This window comes from Phalangium opilio, unplaced genomic scaffold, assembly GCF_054372755.1.
Source record: "Phalangium opilio isolate 3A_F unplaced genomic scaffold, DU_Popi_V2 ptg000078l_1, whole genome shotgun sequence".
Lineage (NCBI taxonomy): Eukaryota > Metazoa > Arthropoda > Arachnida > Opiliones > Phalangiidae > Phalangium > Phalangium opilio.
The window spans coordinates 3796753-3815013 of record NW_028324186.1 but is presented as its reverse complement, the minus strand read 5'-3'; the positions used below and the strand labels follow the sequence as shown (position 1 = coordinate 3815013).

The window sequence follows — 18261 nt, the reverse complement described above, 5'->3', positions numbered from 1 at the left end:
AAAAATGTCGGCGTTCATTCGTATATAGCGTTTTTTATAGATGAAAAAAAAATAATTTCGTCATATACTGTATTATCCATTAAAAACATTGCAACTTATTACACATCTTTTTATTACTCATAAAAATATTTTCAACTAATAGAAATTGTATATCAACAATACGTTATATTTTGAAGTAATATCTGCAGACCTCATTGACAGTTTAAAATCTTCATGTTTTTATATCCTACGTTTTGTCTCCTCGTTTATGGTTTCATAACTTAGTTGCGATCCATTTTCATTACATTAACAATTGCTATCACGGCGGAGATTCCGGTATAGGTTAATGCATCGTGGCTTCCGCGTACCCGCGACAGTGTTTGGCAACACTTTCAAATATTATGTGAAACAGTCCGTAATTAAATGAACGTGTCGCGAAATGCAAAATATTGTACGAAGTAAGTTTCCGAGTAGTAAGTGCTAAATGACTTTTGTTGACCTTAATTTTAACTATAGAAATTACTAAATAACTAAACTGAATTTGATTATTATCCCTATTTTGTTTTGTAAACTGTAGATATGTGTCATAACTCTGTCTAAATTTAATTAGAAAGGTTTTGTTTCATATTGAAATACTAACCCTTTAAAAATAACAAACTAACCCTTCAAATAAAAAGTTTTATCAATAGTCTTTTTGGGTTTCTCTTGCCCATAGTCCCCATTTTACTTTCCCGTGAGTCATGCTTATGGTTTAAAGTATTAAGTTTTGTTTGTTAAAATCACTTCATTATTCCACCGAATTACTTCTGATCGACGTAAGGTCGGCCAACCCTTTAATTTTATTCAAAGGAATAAAATTGACTTATCAGTTCTTTTTCAGTCGGGAATTTTAAAGCAATCTTAGCTCTCCCACTCTTGGGCAACCCCTCGGCCAAAATCCCTTTAAAAGTGTGAGACAGCTATAGACTTGAATTAAATACAAGTGGGATTAGGTGTTCCTGTCCAAGCGTACTCAGTTTAGTGGCTTTGGTCGAAATGCTTCAAAGTTTCCCAGAATTCAATCAAATACAAGTGTGAATAGATATTTATGCCCAAGCGTACTTGTTTAGTTTTTTTTGTAGAGAGCTGCATTTCAATATCAAACGTTACCATTCCCATACCTATTTTGTTCATATTTTTGTTTACCAATTCCACCCATATTTTTCATCCACCTCCCCATCCGTGGTTTCCAAATACCAACCATTCCCATTCCCAATTAAGAAACATTATTACAGTTCCAACCATTACCGAAATGAACAATAGCAGAAAACTATTTCCCTACCATAGTGTTAGAATGAATATAACCCTTGAGCGTCTTGGTTTGGCCCAAAATTAGCTTTGCAATATCGGTTCTTCATCGGGAATTATTTGGAAAAATAAGGGGGCAAAACTGTAGAAAAATCTGACTGGACTGAGGGACTCTTGCCCGCCCGTAGCCAAAGACACTTCCCAAAATATCTATTCCGAGAATTTGGCACGAAAACTTACAATGGACTGATTGGCAGCTATAATAGCAGTGAATGGACTGATTGGCAGCTATAATAGCAGTGAATGGACTGATTGGCAGCTATAATAGCAGTGAATGGACTGATTGGCAGCTATAATAGCAGTGAATGGACTGATTGGCAGCTATAACAGCAGTGAATGGACTGATTGGCAGCTATAACAGCAGTGAATGGACTGATTGGCAGCTATAATAGCAGTGAATGGATTGATTGGCAGCTATAATAGCAGTGAATCTCGTGTGCTAAAGTAATAGGATGAGCCAGAAGACGGTACTGTGAGCTTAGCTAGCTAGATATTTATTTATTTCGAACTGAGGGATCGGGTCGCTAAGCCAAGTCGGCTTGTGTGCAACCCCCCAAAAGCATAAGGTACAATAAATAAAACAACCAACAATTAGAATAAGTATTTAGGAACTCTTTTGAATCCAAGCCGTTATACTTCGACGGAAATGGACGGAACATTCTAAGGATAATAAGTCTTCTGGCAGAGAGTTCCAATCGTTGATTACCCTTGAGGTAAAATGACTAGTCTTAGAAAACGACTTAGCCACAGGTTTAACAAGTTTATCATGATGGCCTCTAGTGCGCAAGTTCGTTGAAGGGACGAATAGGTCAGACTTGTCGGTGTGAACATTGCCTCTATAAATGTCGAAAACGTAAACCTAGTCGTTGACACGTTGTCGAAGAGACGGGGAAAGTACCCCAGTAGCACAAGCCTTCCGCATAACAGTCGGTTAAAGGTCGGATAGTCGGTTTACGGTCCAGTCAGCTGTACCATGCTTATTCCACCATACTTTTCCGACTCATGAAGCCGACTACTTCTTTTAGTTGGCAAAGCCGACATCTATCTGACAGTTGGAACAGAGATGGTTTAAAGTAGGCTTGCCTACCGTCTAGAAAATTCCAACTTATTTTTTGCCAATTGATTACCGACTCTCTCGCGCTAGTCGGTATTGTGACGTTTAAGAAGAGTAAAATTAAAAGCAAAGTTATGCTTAGGCCGTTTAGTAACCGACATTTAACCGACAGTTGGAACTGTGATGGTTTAAAGTAGGCTTGCCTACCGTCTAGAAAATTGCAACACATTTTTTGCCAATTGATTACCAACTCCCTCGCGCTAGTCGTTATTGTGACGTTTAAGAAGAGTAAAATTAAAAGCAAAGTTATTCTTAGGCCGTTTAGTAACCGACATTTATCCGACAGTTGGAACTGTGGTGGTTTGAAGTAGGCTTGCCTACGGTCCTAAACATGTAACCCATTTTAGCCAATTGATTACCAACTCCTTCCCGCTAGTCGGTATGGTCACGTTTTAAAAGAGTAAAATGAAAAACGAAGTTGTTGTATAGGCCTTTTTCCGTGGGACGGTTTTTTTGACTTTTACTATTCCGCATATGCCACCAAATTTTTTTTGTTATATATTTAACTTATACTATATTTCGACCCACAAGCAGAAGTTGATAATCCTATATTTTTAGCAAAACTAGAAACATAACGTTACAAAAAAACTGCAAAGCAAGAAAACACATCTGATTTTCTAGTTTGAATTTTCCAACCTGTAATTTCTTGGGTCAGGTGACACGCCTCTCTTCTATTGGCGTAACTAAGGTAACGCCATGCACGTCATCATCGAAGAGGGCGCTGCTAGTGCGAAAGCAAGTCAGCCTTTCCAGTATCTCTGACGCGGCTGGGTCGTTAGAAGGTTTAAACGAGATTTTCGTGGTCGAAAATGATTAGTTTAGTTCTAGGCTTGCTAACTTTTAATTTCATCGCTAAGGTTCTTTGTCACACTATATAAACTAGAAACGTCTTCGTTTGTCACGTAAGGTTTGAATTTTGTTATTGAATTATCAATTTATCTTAGAGCCAGTTTTATGCATAAGCCTTTGCTTTTTTACCTAGCTTCTCATCTGCTGGGAACCACACCCATAGAAAATGAAACCAAAACTTAAACGTTTATGTATACCTTCAGTTTCTTTGTTTGATTATAAAAGAAGCAAGTGTTTTGGGGCGCTTGGAGTTCAAAAATCTTATATATTAAGTATTTGAAAGATTTTTGGTTGTGAAAATAATACTGAATTCCATAATAGATCTTAATTTGTTTTAATTTGAGAATTTTAATGCGGTTTCAAACATTTTAAGAGAAAAATGTGTCAAGTAATACCCTTTAGAATTGCATGGTTTTCTTTTTCCTTAAAAAATCTGTAAGTGTATATTTTTCATTAAGATTTTTGTAATTTAAGAGATAGTAATTGGCCAAATCGAAGATATTAACAATGAATATTAATTAATGCTTTAATTGATGTAAATATTATACTCGCCCTGAAAAATTTTACTTTTTGGTAAATCCAATTAGCTAGGCAGCTAATATTTTCATTCGACTAGTCGTGTCATATAGAATACATTGTTTAATATTTGAAATTGTTATAATTGACCTGCATGTTACTTGAAATATAAAAAGTACAAATTCTTAAGTGTTGTTCATTGAAAATGTATTAAAGAAATTTCAATACTAGGTATCAGTATCCTTTACTATGAGCGAATGAAGCCTCGAGTTAAGGTTTGATCGTCGCAAAAGCGTCGGACCTCTTGCTGACAGGCGGTTAAGTCGACTCTCTAACGTGTTGGATGAGGGTCGTATTTCATTCGTGTCGTACCAGTCGGTAAACCAGTGGGCCGTAGTCCCACCGGGCGGACATTTCGATTCTCAAACCCTTACTCTACCAGCCCTTTACCGACGATTTACCGTTCCTATACAAAAAAGCCGCGAAATCGTCGGATTGAGCGCGGCTTTAGGTAGGCATAATGACGCCGACCTATAGTCAGCCAACAGTTGTTTTATAGTAGCCTCAAAACAGTAGGAAAACCGGCGGGCCATCGTCCCTCCAGGCGGACATTTCGACTTTCAAACCATTACTCTCCCGACTTATTAGTGACTTTTTACCAACTCGTCGGTAACACACAAAGCCGACCATGTAGGCCCTACGTCGGCAGTGCTACTGGGGTAGGCGGAGGTGCTCATCACGCGTAGCAAAAGACTGGTGGCCTAGTAGTAATTAGCCTACAACAAACTAAGTGAGATGAGTAGTAATGGCATCTATGTTATATTGCCTTATATCGTCTAATACTGTCAAAGGCCGATATCTGCCATTACTCAGTGGCAAAACCGTTTTTATTTATTTTAGAATTTTAGGATCTTCCATAGAAAATAGATTCTATCCATTTATTAACCATTTTCAACTAAAATGTGTATCAATTTAACCACTCCATTCCATATTGGTTTTTTCCGTCCATTCCCGATCCGAATATGTGATTTTACTAGAAAAGCCATCCATTCCCACGGTTTTCAATGGTTACCGCGGTAAATTGAAATTTACCATTTCCATGCAGCTCTCTATTTTCTTCGGTTGAAATGTTTTCCAGGTTTAAAAATACAGCCAAATATAAGCGTGAGTAGGATTCTTTGTCAAACCGTACTTGGTTTAGTGGCTTTGGATGAGAAGTGTTTCATGTTTATCAGGATACAGTCAGATACAAATGTAATCCCTTTGGTGTAGCGCTCGGAGCCTTTTCGCACTTTAAATTCGTTAAGTTTACAGTTCCCAAGAACTTGAAGTAGTTACGCCTAATGTGACTATTTTGAAATGAAAATGGAAAAGCACCAAACTTGAAAGACCTTAAGTTACGTTTTCATTCACGTTGTCAGTCAATTTAAAATAACTAAGCGTCATTAACCAATTAAGCTTGTTTTATAAAATTAAATTCAACTAAAATAATTTTTCTTCTATAAAATTTAAAGTAATCTTGTAAACTTTTAAAAATCCTGTATAATCTTTTCTATTCCATTGTATATAAGCTGAAAATTGTCCATGTTTTCTTCAAAACCTGTATCCATGCTTTATCAATGTAAACAATATTTTTTTGTAAAAGTAAAAGTGTTTTCAACTTGGATGTTCCAGAAAAATGGTCTCTCTGGCCAGCTCACCTCTACCTAGTTGATAGAAAAACCCAAAAGAGAGGAAAGTACCCAAAGGACCACCTTGTAGAAGGATTAACCAATCAGAAAACTCCCTGCCCAACCGTTTAACGCCACGTTTCACATAATTATGATTTTCCACAAATGTAGCTGCAGGCAACCTAGATTAATGAAGATGACATCATCATTATCCGAATAGTTAACTTTAACATCTTCATTAACACGAGCAAGAAGAGGTCAGAGCTTAGATTTAGATTTCATAATTATATACACATTTATTTAACTGTTCGGATAATGATGATGTCATCTTCATTAACACGAGGAAGAAGAGGTCAGAGCTTAGATTTAGATTTCATTATTATATACACATTTATTTAACTATTCGGATAATGAAGATGTCATCTTCATTAACACGAGCAAGAAGAGGTCATAGCTTAGATTTAGATTTCATAATTATATACACATGAATTGTTTGCTCTCTCATTTTAGAATATAAAGAATTCCGATTCAAGCCTTGAATACCTTATTTTGAGATCCAAGACTTGTTAATCTAGATTTTTAGGCCCTTTCAAAATCTTATATTGCAGTAACGATGTACCTTTATTCATAACTTTTGTTTAAGTTTCTACTTGGCAACAGACAAAATGGCTAATTGCTTTGTATGCAATCTCAGAAACGCTAACCGCCGAGTTAATGGTATAAACGCCGACGAAAATACTGTTCAGCGTCGATTCGAGCTGGCCAGAGATCATCGTGATGCACGTTTGCACAACGTGCGAGATCCCAATGACGATGACCGCCTTTGTATTAACTGTGATAGGAGAATTGTCACAATTATGGCTGATGAAAATGACCCTTCGGCAATAATACTTAAAGTGTTAGTTCAAAGGTCCACACGCCTATGTTTTGTATGCCATGAAATCTGTGGCACCAGATCCTCTCTGATGATGAGTGCGATTTTTACGTAAAGACCGACATATATATTCCTACTGGTTCTAGATGCTGTGCTCAGCATTTAACGAATCTAGGTTGCCTGCAGCTACAGTTTGTGGAAAATCATAATTATGTGAAACGTGGCGTTAAACTGTTGGGCAGGGAGGTTTCTGATTGGTTTGAAGCTCTCAGAGAAGCGACAATGCGTTCTCAGAGGGACAAATACAACGACGAAGATAACTTCTCAGAAAATGATTTTAAGGCATTAACATCAGAGAGTATAGACGACCGTATACGCCAGTTTCACTGGCGTATAAAATCGTCTGGTGGGGAGGGGGGGGGTTCATTACTTCCCACTTTTCGTTCTACTCTCTAGGCGGTACCGTGCCTGAAGGGCGAAAGTATGGTTGGGGGGGGGGGGTTTGATGCCGTCACGTATCACGTGATGTTGTTGGCGGGAAATTTGAATTTATAGGGGTATTATTTCGGTGTATTTTTAGGTTATTGTGTCTATTTAAGGTATAATTTACGGGTAATTCTATAGGTTCATTAGGCCCTTTCTGCCTGTAATGCTATTCTCTGTATGATTTTGAGGTCTCTCCGTGTAGGCTTATGTTATACTAAAGAACTAGATTAGGTTTACATTGCAAAAGGTACCAATTAAGCTACGATGCGGTTCTAGGTGTACTCATGTTTTGTATTGTTATTTTTAGGTGTATCTTTAGGATATTGTGTACATTTAGGATATGATTTTTATAGGTTCAGTAGGCCCTTTCTACACCATCCTGTAATGCTATTCTCTGTATGATTTTGAGGTCTCTCCATGTATGATTATGTTATATTACATGAACTAGTTTTAATTGAGATATGGTTTACATTGAAAAAGGGTACAAATTACACGCGGTTCTAGGTGTACTCATGTTTTGTATTGTTATTATTAGGTGTATCTTTAGGATATTACGTTCATTTAGGGTATGATTTATATAAGTTCAAGTAAACCCTTTCTGCACCATCCTGTAATGCTATTCTCTGTATGATTTTGAGGTCTCTCCGTGTAGGCTTATGTTATACTAAAGAACTAGATTTAAGTGAGATAAGGTTTACATTACAAAAGGTACCAATTAAGCTACGATGCGGTTCTAGGTGTACTCATGTTTTGTATTGTTATTTTTAGGTGTATCTTTAGGATATTGTGTACATTTAGGATATGATTTTTATAGGTTCAGTAGGCCCTTTCTACACCATCCTGTAATGCTATTCTCTGTATGATTTTGAGGTCTCTCCATGTATGCTTATGTCATACTAAAGAACTAGTTTTAATTGAGGTACGGTTTACATTGCAAAAGGTACCAATTAAGTTACGACGCGGTACTAGGTGTTCTCGTTTTTTGTGTAATGGTTATTAAGTTACTATGTTAAAAAATAGTACATTGTAATATCATAAAAGGGGAATTAAGGCAGTTTTTACACAACTTGGTAGCTGGTAATTAGATAAAATGAACAAATATTACTATAAAACATCATAAAATGGTGATCCTAACAAAAGTATACACGAATATAGCTTGACTGTTTCATATATTTTCTATTTAGCACACATTTTAAGTGATATTTTTACGAAGGTAAATATTATTACGTAAGGTTCATCGGAGGAAACACGTGATTTCTTACTAGCCTTGTCAATGACCTTTCTCTCCAGATTTCGGAATTGAAATGACTCTCTATAGTTTACAAAATCCCCTTTCAGGGCCGACCTCCAAATATAGGTTACATGACATTAAGGGGGAGGAGGAGGTCGAATTTGGTACATAACAAAAGAATTTATCCCCATCTGTTTTTATTTATACGTAAACACTTTCAGACGTGTCTAGATTTTTTGAGATAGGGGGGGGGCAGGGCCATTTGATTCCTTGTATTCTTATCAATGGAATTTATTTTTCTTTAAGTGGACCTCCAACCAGGTAGTTTAGGACCTTAAAAGGGGGCTTGGTCGAGCCAGTTGTATTGTTAACAATGGATCTGTATTTACAGTGATTTATGACTCACACAAACGTGTTAAGACATTCCATGAATCCATCGGCATTTTATTTATACGTAACATCGTTCAGACGGGTCTATGGCCATAAAAAGGGGCGTAAATTGAACAAAGGAATTTATTTGGTCAATTCTTTAATTGGACCACCCATCAGGTGGTTTATTACCTTAAAACGGGCGTGGTTGAACCAGTTGTATTGTTAACAATGGAATTTATTTTCGGATTTATTGCTTTAATTGGTGACTCACTCTACCACCAAACATTTGATTCTAGGTGTTTGCCCCGAAGGCATTATTAGGACAAGTTTAAGATGTTTCCGTTGCGTCAACAGAAAGGCAATATATCATTAGACCGAAGCATTGACTATACTATATTTATCAAAATTATCGGCAGCGTAAAACAAAAATTTGTGGAAAACGTAAAAACGGTATTGAAAGAAGCATCATTCACAACGCATTTCGTGTTAAAAGTAAAAAACAATCGAAACGTTTTTGATCAACCACGTTACATTTTTTCGCAACGAAATTGAGCATTTAAAATTCTTAAAAACCCATAGGAATACATGGTAAATTGAATAGACCACCGACACGAAATCAGTCATGCACGTGACAATTGACTGACACGGAACGAGTCATTTGAAAAACATTTCAAATTAATTAAAACGTTTCGATAAATTTTAGCTAAATTTATCAAAATTACTCTATGTTTCACCAAAAACACTTTTGATTTAGCAAAATTTCACCAATTTTTTTCTATTTAAATAAAAATTTAATACCTCTTAACCCCCCCCCTCTTCGCAGTAAATAGTATAGCAATGTTTTACTATAACAAAGACTAAGCTAATTAAGTATTTCTTAGGAAACGTCCATCCATTCGAGCACGAGTATTAAAATACCCAAAATATATGTTTACAATGTCGAATCATCTACATAGTTTCACACTAGAATATCACTGCTATTTACACTGTTCTAGGGAAAAACACAGATTTTAACTAACACCTTTAGAAAAAACATAAATCCCTATTTACTAAAACAGAATATAACACCAGCGAAAAGTTCAAAGTACAACACAGAGGGTCATTTAGCTAATGTCAGTGCATGAATCGTGGATCTCTAGCAATAGAAGGAAAAATTGTACGCAACATTTTTCTATAAAAATGCTTATTTGGGTTTCCTAAATTCCCCAAAGAATTGCATACAAAGTTTGAAAAAGTACTGACTTCAGTTAATCCAACTCACTTTGTTTCTTTAGTTGCCTTAAAATGACGAAACGAGTCATTTGAAAAAGAGTTCACATGACTAAAAACGTTGCGATGATTTTCGCAATATATTTATCAAAATGATTCGATGAAAAGCATATTTTCATTAATTTCAGAATCATTAATTTCAATACATAACGCGATGGTGTTGCAGACTTAAGGAATTTAATTTTCTATACCTCAAAACTAACTTTACTCTTATCGTTGCAATTTATTTATTTATTTATTAAATAAGGCTCGAGGGATAGGGTCGTGAAGCCTGCAGGGCTTGGGTACGACCCCCCGCCATGGCAAAAGAGTCTAGATACAATACGAGAGTATATACAAACGGGGGAATATTACAAACAGAAACGTACAAACGGACTAACAAAAGAGAGAAATCTTACGAAATGGTTAAGTTTAAACATTCAGTTACGTCATTAAAATTATTCCTTACTAGTAAATTTGAATATCATGAAAAATACGGGTTTTTACACCAATAGTTACAAAATTTGACGAATGCTTTGATTAAATTTAATGTGATAACACTAGTATTAGTGGTTAGGGTCGCTCATTCTTGAGATGTTCAGACTTTAGGGTGGTGCTTCCCTCGATTGTTGTCTGATGCTCATAGCGTTTTTTAGATACATTGGAATTTATTGTCCTTTCTTTAATTGGACCACCCACCTGGTTTTATGACATTAAAGGGGGGAGGGGGAAGAGGTCGAACTTGATCCATAACAAAAGGATTTATCCCCATCCGTTTTTATTTATACGTAACCTCGTTTAGACGTGATGGCTTTTAGGGGCCTGGTCGAACCATTTGTATTGCTATGAATGGAATTTATTTTCGGATTTATTGCTTTGTTAGTTGGTGACTCTTCCTACCACGAAACATTTGATTCGAGGAGTTTGCCCCGAAGCCATTATCCTGACAAGTCTCTACACGTTATGTCTTTGTTGCGCTAACCGAAACCATGAAAATATATGAGTATTTTTCCAGAACTATAGGAGACTAATTTCGTTCTTTTTTTAAAGGAAATAACGCTCTTTTATCATCTTTAACGTAGCAAATAATGTAACAAAGCTATCCTAAATACCCCATTTTAATTTCAATCTGACAGCTACATCAAAAACTTTCAGTGCTTACAAGTAAACGCTGTATCAATCTAGGATTAATCAAAACATTTGTTAAAAAACAGTACATTTTTAACCTTTTTTATCGCAAACCATACAATATATTGTGATTTTCCCGCCTATCTTAAATACTGGTTGGGGGTTCAACATTGTTAACAAGTTGGGTAGAGTAAAACAGTCCTTGCCAGATATTTACGCCTATACAGAACTTTGACGAGATTAAGAATACTTTGGTAGAAAAATCACGCTCAAATCCTTGTTTTTGTCAGTCATTCTCACAAAGTCTCTGATTTTTTAGTGAGGTTAACAGGTTTATTTAATTAGGGTTTACAAATAAACGTTAGAAGACGAAACGTTGTTGTGTGCCGTTTGTATTAATGAATGATAAGAGAAATCCTTTGTGACTCTATCGTCCCCATGATACGAATGCGTTAACATTTTTAAAATTAAGTGCTTCAAAGTCTTAATCCCTCGTTAGACGGACAGTGACGTTTTTCAGACAAAACCATAATTTTATTTTGGAATACTGGAATTATTTGTCCATTTAGGACCAAATTGCTCTAGGTTTAGCTTTCTTTATTTACAAACCTTTCACAATCAACTGTGTCCTTTTTAAAGGTATTACAGTTCCATCACTATACTAGCCCGTAGCGAAAATTATCATTGTACTATGAAATTAACCCAATCAATAGCATTTCGGAGTTATACGCCTTTTGTTATGCCAGTTTTGTATACACATCGGTGGAGAAAGGTCTTTTGTTCTATTCTTGCGAAAGACGTCTAATGTTTGGACTTGTTTTGAGAATTTTGATCCGCAGATAAACCTTTTCATAACGAATACTAGCTCAATTGGCGCTGTCTCTACTATAAAACTTTCGAAATTTAGCCTCTTAAGGAATTAAATATGATATATTTAAATGCCGAGTTGCTACCTGGTTGATTAAAAATATTTTATAGCCTATTCCGTAAACACGTCGGGACGTGTCTTAATGACTTTGTGGGGGGGGGGTCGAACCATTTGTATTGTTACCAATGGAATTTATTTTGTGATTCATTGCTTTACGTAGGCCTACTTCTCGCCTACATAATCATAGTGTTATTCAAGACCGTGAGAAACTATTTGGTAATAGGTTAGCTTAGGGTAGAATTTTTTTAAATCTACTATGGTTTTTACGACCTGTTAGAGAAATTCGGAACGTTATTATTTAACAGACATGAAGATATCAAAGGATATTTTCACAATTGAGAATCTCTAGAAACGCTTTACGCACCATGTTTTTTATTTATTACCCCCATAAAGTATTGTCCCTTATTTGCGGTGTTTATACCAAAATTCTATTTATAAGCCACTCTTTTCTTGACAATTTATTTTACATAAAGCAAATCCATCGTTATTTTGTTATAAAATGGGTAAACTATTAACAGGCATGGGTCCGAAAATGCATAGTGAGAAAAACATCTGGTGACTGATTAGCAATAAATCAGGCTATTGTTAAATGATTGAGGAATATGGGCGTGTCTATTAAGAAATTTAGTTTGCTTAAGGTGGCATTTTTTTTGAAAAATGTACAATGGTTTTTATAACCTATCAGAGAAATTCGGAACGTTATTATTTAACAGACTTGAAGATAACAAAGGATATTTTCTCATTTGAGAATCTCTATAAACGCTTTACACACCCTGTTTTTTATTTATTACCCCAATAAAATTGTCCCTTATTTGCAGTGTTTATAACAAAATTCTATTTATAGGCCGCTCTTTTGTTGACAATTTATTTGACATAAAGCAAATCCAACGTTCTTTAGTTATAAAATCGGTAAACTATTAACAGGCATGGGTCCGAAATGCATTGTGAGAAAACATCTGGTGACTGATAAGCAATAAATCAGGCTATTGTTAAATTATTGAGGAATGTGGGCGTGTCTATTAAGAAATTTAGTATAAAAGCGGCTGAGGAAATGATCAAAATACACAGTCGATCTTCAAACACCGAAAGTTAAACATGGACCCTGAAACTCTTAGTACAACTTTGAACGAACTGGCTATAAATAGACCTTGGCCGTTACGTTTAATATACGAGTTTTATTTCTACCTATGCGCCTATCTGCGAATAGATCCGATGTACGGACCTCAGACTCTACCACAACTCGTAGTACAGGCTGACTTAAATGTCATTCAAGCCTGCCTCGACTTACTCGAATATATGAAAACAGTTGTTCGAACGCCAGAGGCCTGTACCACCATAGAAGAATTGGAAAACCTAAGAAATCTAATTCCTAGTCCCTTAAGAAATGAATACTCAGATCGCCTAGCGAAACGACAAGAAGAAATTGAGCGTGGTATACGGGAAGAGGAAGCCCAGATCGCCGACTTCAACAACTCGCAATATGACAAAGAGATAGCCACGTTTTTAGCCCGAACGGACCAAGGACCCCCCATAAAGGAGATACTTTTGAACGATACCTTAGAGAGGGAGAGCGGATCTGAAGAGGCGCTTTCTGACGATGATATCGATGTACAATGGGGAGGAGGAGAAACGGACCAGCCCATACCTATTGACAGCGTACCTTCTTGCGAGATACTAGGTCAAAGTGAGAGATTTTACGAACATTTTAACATGTATGGTAGAGAGGTAGTTCTTAGAATTACTGAAGATCCCGTAGTCCGTGTATGTACCGTAACCAAAAGCGTTCTTAGCAAGTATAGGCCTACAGATTACGTCCAAATTACTTTAAAGAGTGCGGCAAATATTTGTAGGTCCGAACTAGAATTATCTTTTAGACGATTAGATCAAGTCGACCCTAATATTCTTTTTGACCAGCTTAGTGTTATGCTTTATGATGACGAAATGGAAGCATTTTTCCTGGGTCCTGTTAAAATTATTTTTAGCATTGTACGATTGCCTGAGGGCAAGACCCTCTCTACGGCCCGAGGTATTAAACCTTTTAATCTATTCTGTCAAGATAGACGTGGTATTGTACGCATAGTTAATTCTGACAACCTGTGTTTAGCCCGATCGCTTTGTGTGGCTATAAATCATAGAAATTATGCTAATGATACAACCGAAGACAAGACTCTAAAAACTCAATACGAAGCTATATCTAGGGCAAGACCAGGAAATAAAGCGCAAAAAGAAGCTGCTTTAGAACTATGTTATAAGGCAGGAGTAAGGGCTAGTGAGTGTGGAACTGCCGAATCTTTTGATAAGTTCAAAACTCATTTAAGTCAGTATTCGATTTTCGTCTACAAATTCGAAAATAGCGTCCCTGTTTTGATTTTAGGTGAAAACGATCCATATGATACTAGGCCCCGCCTCTTTTTATTGAATGAAAATAACCATTATAACGTTATTACAAAATTAAGGCCACTTTTTAACCACGACCGATTCTGCGAAAAGTGCCTTATCCCTTATTGGCGAATACAGTCCCATAAATGTAATGACTTTTGTTTTAGTTGCATGAGACCCACTATCTGCCAAGGCCCCCAGAAAGCTTGTAGATTTTGTTTACGAAAATTCTTAGGCGATGAATGCTATCAAAGCCACTTAGCATCTTCCAGCAGTAAAAAGCCGCTATGTGAGCGCCTTTTTCACTGTAGAGACTGTTTAAAAATTATTGATTTTTCCCGAAGAACTGAGATGCATACGTGTGATGAGATATATTGCCAGGTCTGCAAGAAATATTTGCCCAGCAACCACTTATGTTTTATTCAAATTATCACAGACAAACCTCTGAAAGTGCCATCCGTTAAAAAGCCTAGACCTAATCAGCCTAACCTTATGTATATTTTCTTTGACGTAGAATGTATACAAACGAAGGTATGTCAGGAAGAGTTAGGAGCCTATGAACACCAGGCTATCCTGTTAGTCAGTATAACCGTTTGCGAAAATTGTATAGACAAGACATCCCTAGACTTTAGTTGCACCATGTGCGGGCAATTCGGACCTCGTAAACAACATTTCTCGGGTGGGAATCCTATATCTCTATTTCTAGATTATTTAATGCAATTGCATGCCGTTAAGAACGTCATTATACTGTCTCACTATGGCAGTAATTATGATAATCAACTACTAATTCGAGAAATCATTAATAGGGATGAAAAATTCGTTCCGTCTTTGAAAATTAACGGAACTCGAATTTTAGAAATGAAATTGTTTAACTTGTTATTTCTGGATTCTTATAATTTCATTCCTGTAGCCTTGACAAAGTTTCCCGCTACTTTTGGCATATCAGACGCCGCTAAAGGGTATTTTCCACATTTTTTATTCAATGTAATAGAACATAAATTTGATGTAGATAGACAGGATGAAACCAATTATGTTATAGAAAGTAGTCTACCCCCTATCGAAGCTTATGGCTGTCAATATTTTACAAGGAAAAATTTAGATGTCTTCTTAAAATGGCATAGCTCCGAAGATAGTAAAGGTAAAGGTTTCGACTTCGTGAAGGAACTCAATTATTATTGTGAGAACGACACGGTTTTACTATTCCTTGGATGTATAACGTTTCGTACATTACTCTTTAAAGTAACGGGTGTAGATCCATTTAATTGCGGCGCAATTACTCTTCCTGGCGTTTGCTCTTACGTATTTCGCAGGAATTATCTTAAACCCGATACTATAGGCATCATACCCGCTAATTGTTATAGACTTAGCGAAAATCAGTCGATAGGGGCTATAGAATGGTTAGAGTGGACCGCCAACAAAAGAAATATATCTATCCAATCATCCTTTAGAGGTAAAGAAACCAGAATACAAAAACTCAAAGTAGACGGATTTTGTGAAATCAACAAGGAAATATTCGAGTACTGGGGGTGTTTTTATCATGGGTGTAAAATACACTTTCCCTTAAACAGAAACAAGGCTTTGCACGGAGACCCTGCACAGACTTTGAATTCCAGATATTTTAGAAGCATGCTCATGTTAGCCAAATTAGAATCCCTCAATTATAAAGTGAATGTCAAGTGGGAATGTGACTGGCAGAAGGAAAAATTAAATAAGCCCGAAATAATAGAGTTTTTAAACCATAATGATATTATGCCTAAAATAGTGAAAAGATTAGACCCCCGTGATGCATTCTTCGGGGGGAGATGTTGTGCAACAAAACTATACCATAAAACAACAGGATCGGAGCGTATTCACTACGTGGATTTCACAAGTCTATACCCATTCATTAATAAAACCACCAAGATACCTATAGGACATCCTGAAATCATATTAGATAACTTTCCTGACATATTTTCGTTTGATGGTCTTCTTAAGTGTGACATATTACCGGCCCAAAACCTAATTCATCCCGTTCTGCCTGCTCGTATTAACGGAAAATTAACATTTCCACTATGTTACACATGTTGTAAAACCCAATTTCAGGGTGATTGCGAACATACTACAGAACAAAGAGAATTGAGAGGCACATGGGTAGTCGACGAGTTACGTCATGCAGTAGAGAATGGTTACACAATCACACGAATGTACGAGGCTTGGTCATACAAAGTGACACAGTACGACCCCAAAACAGAACAGGGAGGACTGTTTAAAGATTATGTTAATACCTTTTTAGAATACAAAACCCTAGCTAGCGGCTTTCCAGCAGATTGCCAGACTCAAGAAGATAAGGAGAACTATGTCAAAAACTTCAAAGCCGAAGAGGGTGTAGAACTGGATATCACTAAAGTAGAGAAAAATGAAGGTCTCAGATGCCTTAGCAAACTTATGCTCAACTCTTTTTGGGGTAAATTTGGCCAAAAAACAAGGCACACCTCTACAGAACTAATCAAAGATGCCAACAAATTGTACGGATTAATATTAAATCCAGACTTGGAGGTTAAAAGTTTACTAACAATCAACGAAAACACCGTATTAGTAAAGTACGAACACATTCTAGAAAACGAGATTGTGCACAAACACACAAACGTAGTTATCGCTTGTTATACAACATCTATGGCGCGATTACATTTACTAAAACATCTTGAAAAGGTCGGTGACCTTTGTTTTTATTATGACACGGATAGTTTAGTGTACCTCTCGCCAGACGGCGCTCATTTGCTACCCACAGGCGATTATTTGGGGCAACTTAAAAATGAATTAGAATCCTATGGACAAGACGCTTATATTTGTGAATGGGGGAGTGCTGGACCAAAGAACTATTCCATGGACATTCTCGACCCTAAAACCGGCACTAAAACTAACATTATCAAAGTTAAAGGATTTTATTTAAACGCCTCTACAGAAAATTATATAAATTTTGAAACAATGAAGAACCTACTAGGCGTAAACAATGAAGGTGAACCTCTACTGAACTCGGTTCAAGTCCCTATAGGCCGACAAATCAGACGTCTTCCCGATCACACACTGATCACGATCAACCAGACCAAAACATATCAGGTCGTAGTGGATAAAGTTAGAATACTTCCTGATTATAAAACAGCCCCATACGGTTATATTAATTAGAATCTTTGACATTTTCGACATAAGTTACTCGTATATATTCTAGATACCCAGTATCAGTATTTTAATTAGTATTTCAAGTATTATTTATAGTAATATTAACGTATTTCAACATGTAACAATATTTTAACGAATACGCAGCGTTTTTGGTAATATTTTTGCATTTAATAAGCTGTTTTTAATTAATATATATTAGCACTTTAGTCAATAAGTATTGAATTTATATTGTTTTGTATAATTGTAATTTTTATTTTTTGATGATAATTGTAGTAATTTTTTAAGTAATATTTCCATATTTTTATCCGTAATCGTATATCAGTATTTTAGCGTGTATAGCGCGTCAGAAAAAATATATTTTTTCGTCAATCCTATGAACATTTTAGTTTAATAACTAGCCTAATATTTGTACTAAAATCGTATAATAACCATTGTAGCTTTTAAATCATATTAAAACGTAGTATTGTTATATTCTCCATGAAGGTACATGGGTATATATGTATTTAATAATCTCGCATGCAGTAATATTGTTCTATTTTCTATAATGGTAAATGTCTATGTGCTTAATCATCTTGTACTACGATTTTTTTTTGAAGTAGTATTAATTTTGCATTTTATTGAATTTGTTTGTTATCAAAACCATTGTAATTCGTATTGTCTAATGATGTTCTTTAGTTATGATTGCGCATTTTAACTGTATATCAATATTTTAGCGCGTAGGAAAATATATATTTTTCAGTCAGTCCTATGAGGATTTTTAATTTAATAACTAGTATTGTGCTTACTTACCATGTATTCTATGTAGTTCGTATTTTCAGTATGTTTTTTCAGTAATATTTCGCATTTTAACTCAAGTAATTGTACTTATTCTCCAAATTCGTATTAAAACTAATGTAATCCTTATGTTCTGAGTTTTTTAGCAGTACTGCTTCATTTTAACTTCTAATCAACTATCCAACTGTGCAAAAACTGCCGTAATTTCCC

The 18261-nt window shown here is 35.9% G+C and overlaps 1 protein-coding gene across 1 annotated transcript; it reads left to right on the top strand.

The window, feature by feature from the left end:
- Positions 1 to 12837: 12837 nt before the first annotated feature.
- On the top strand, positions 12838 to 17283 carry LOC149655837 (uncharacterized). The gene is made up of 2 exons (XM_089845049.1): positions 12838 to 13426; positions 16394 to 17283. Exons 1-2 carry the CDS (start codon positions 12838 to 12840, stop codon positions 17281 to 17283), a joined length of 1479 nt encoding a protein of 492 aa, XP_089701175.1.
- The last annotated feature ends 978 nt before the right edge of the window (positions 17284 to 18261 follow it).

What these genes read in the sequence shown, in the direction of transcription:
- LOC149655837 (XM_089845049.1), top strand. Translation starts at nt 12,838, where the DNA reads ATGGACCCTGAAACTCTTAGTACAACTTTGAACGAACTGGCTATAAAT. An exon ending in TTGCGAGATACTAGGTCAAA is followed by an intron (nt 13,427 to 16,393) that starts GTGAGAGATTTT and finishes ATACCTTTTTAG; the next exon opens with AATACAAAACCCTAGCTAGC.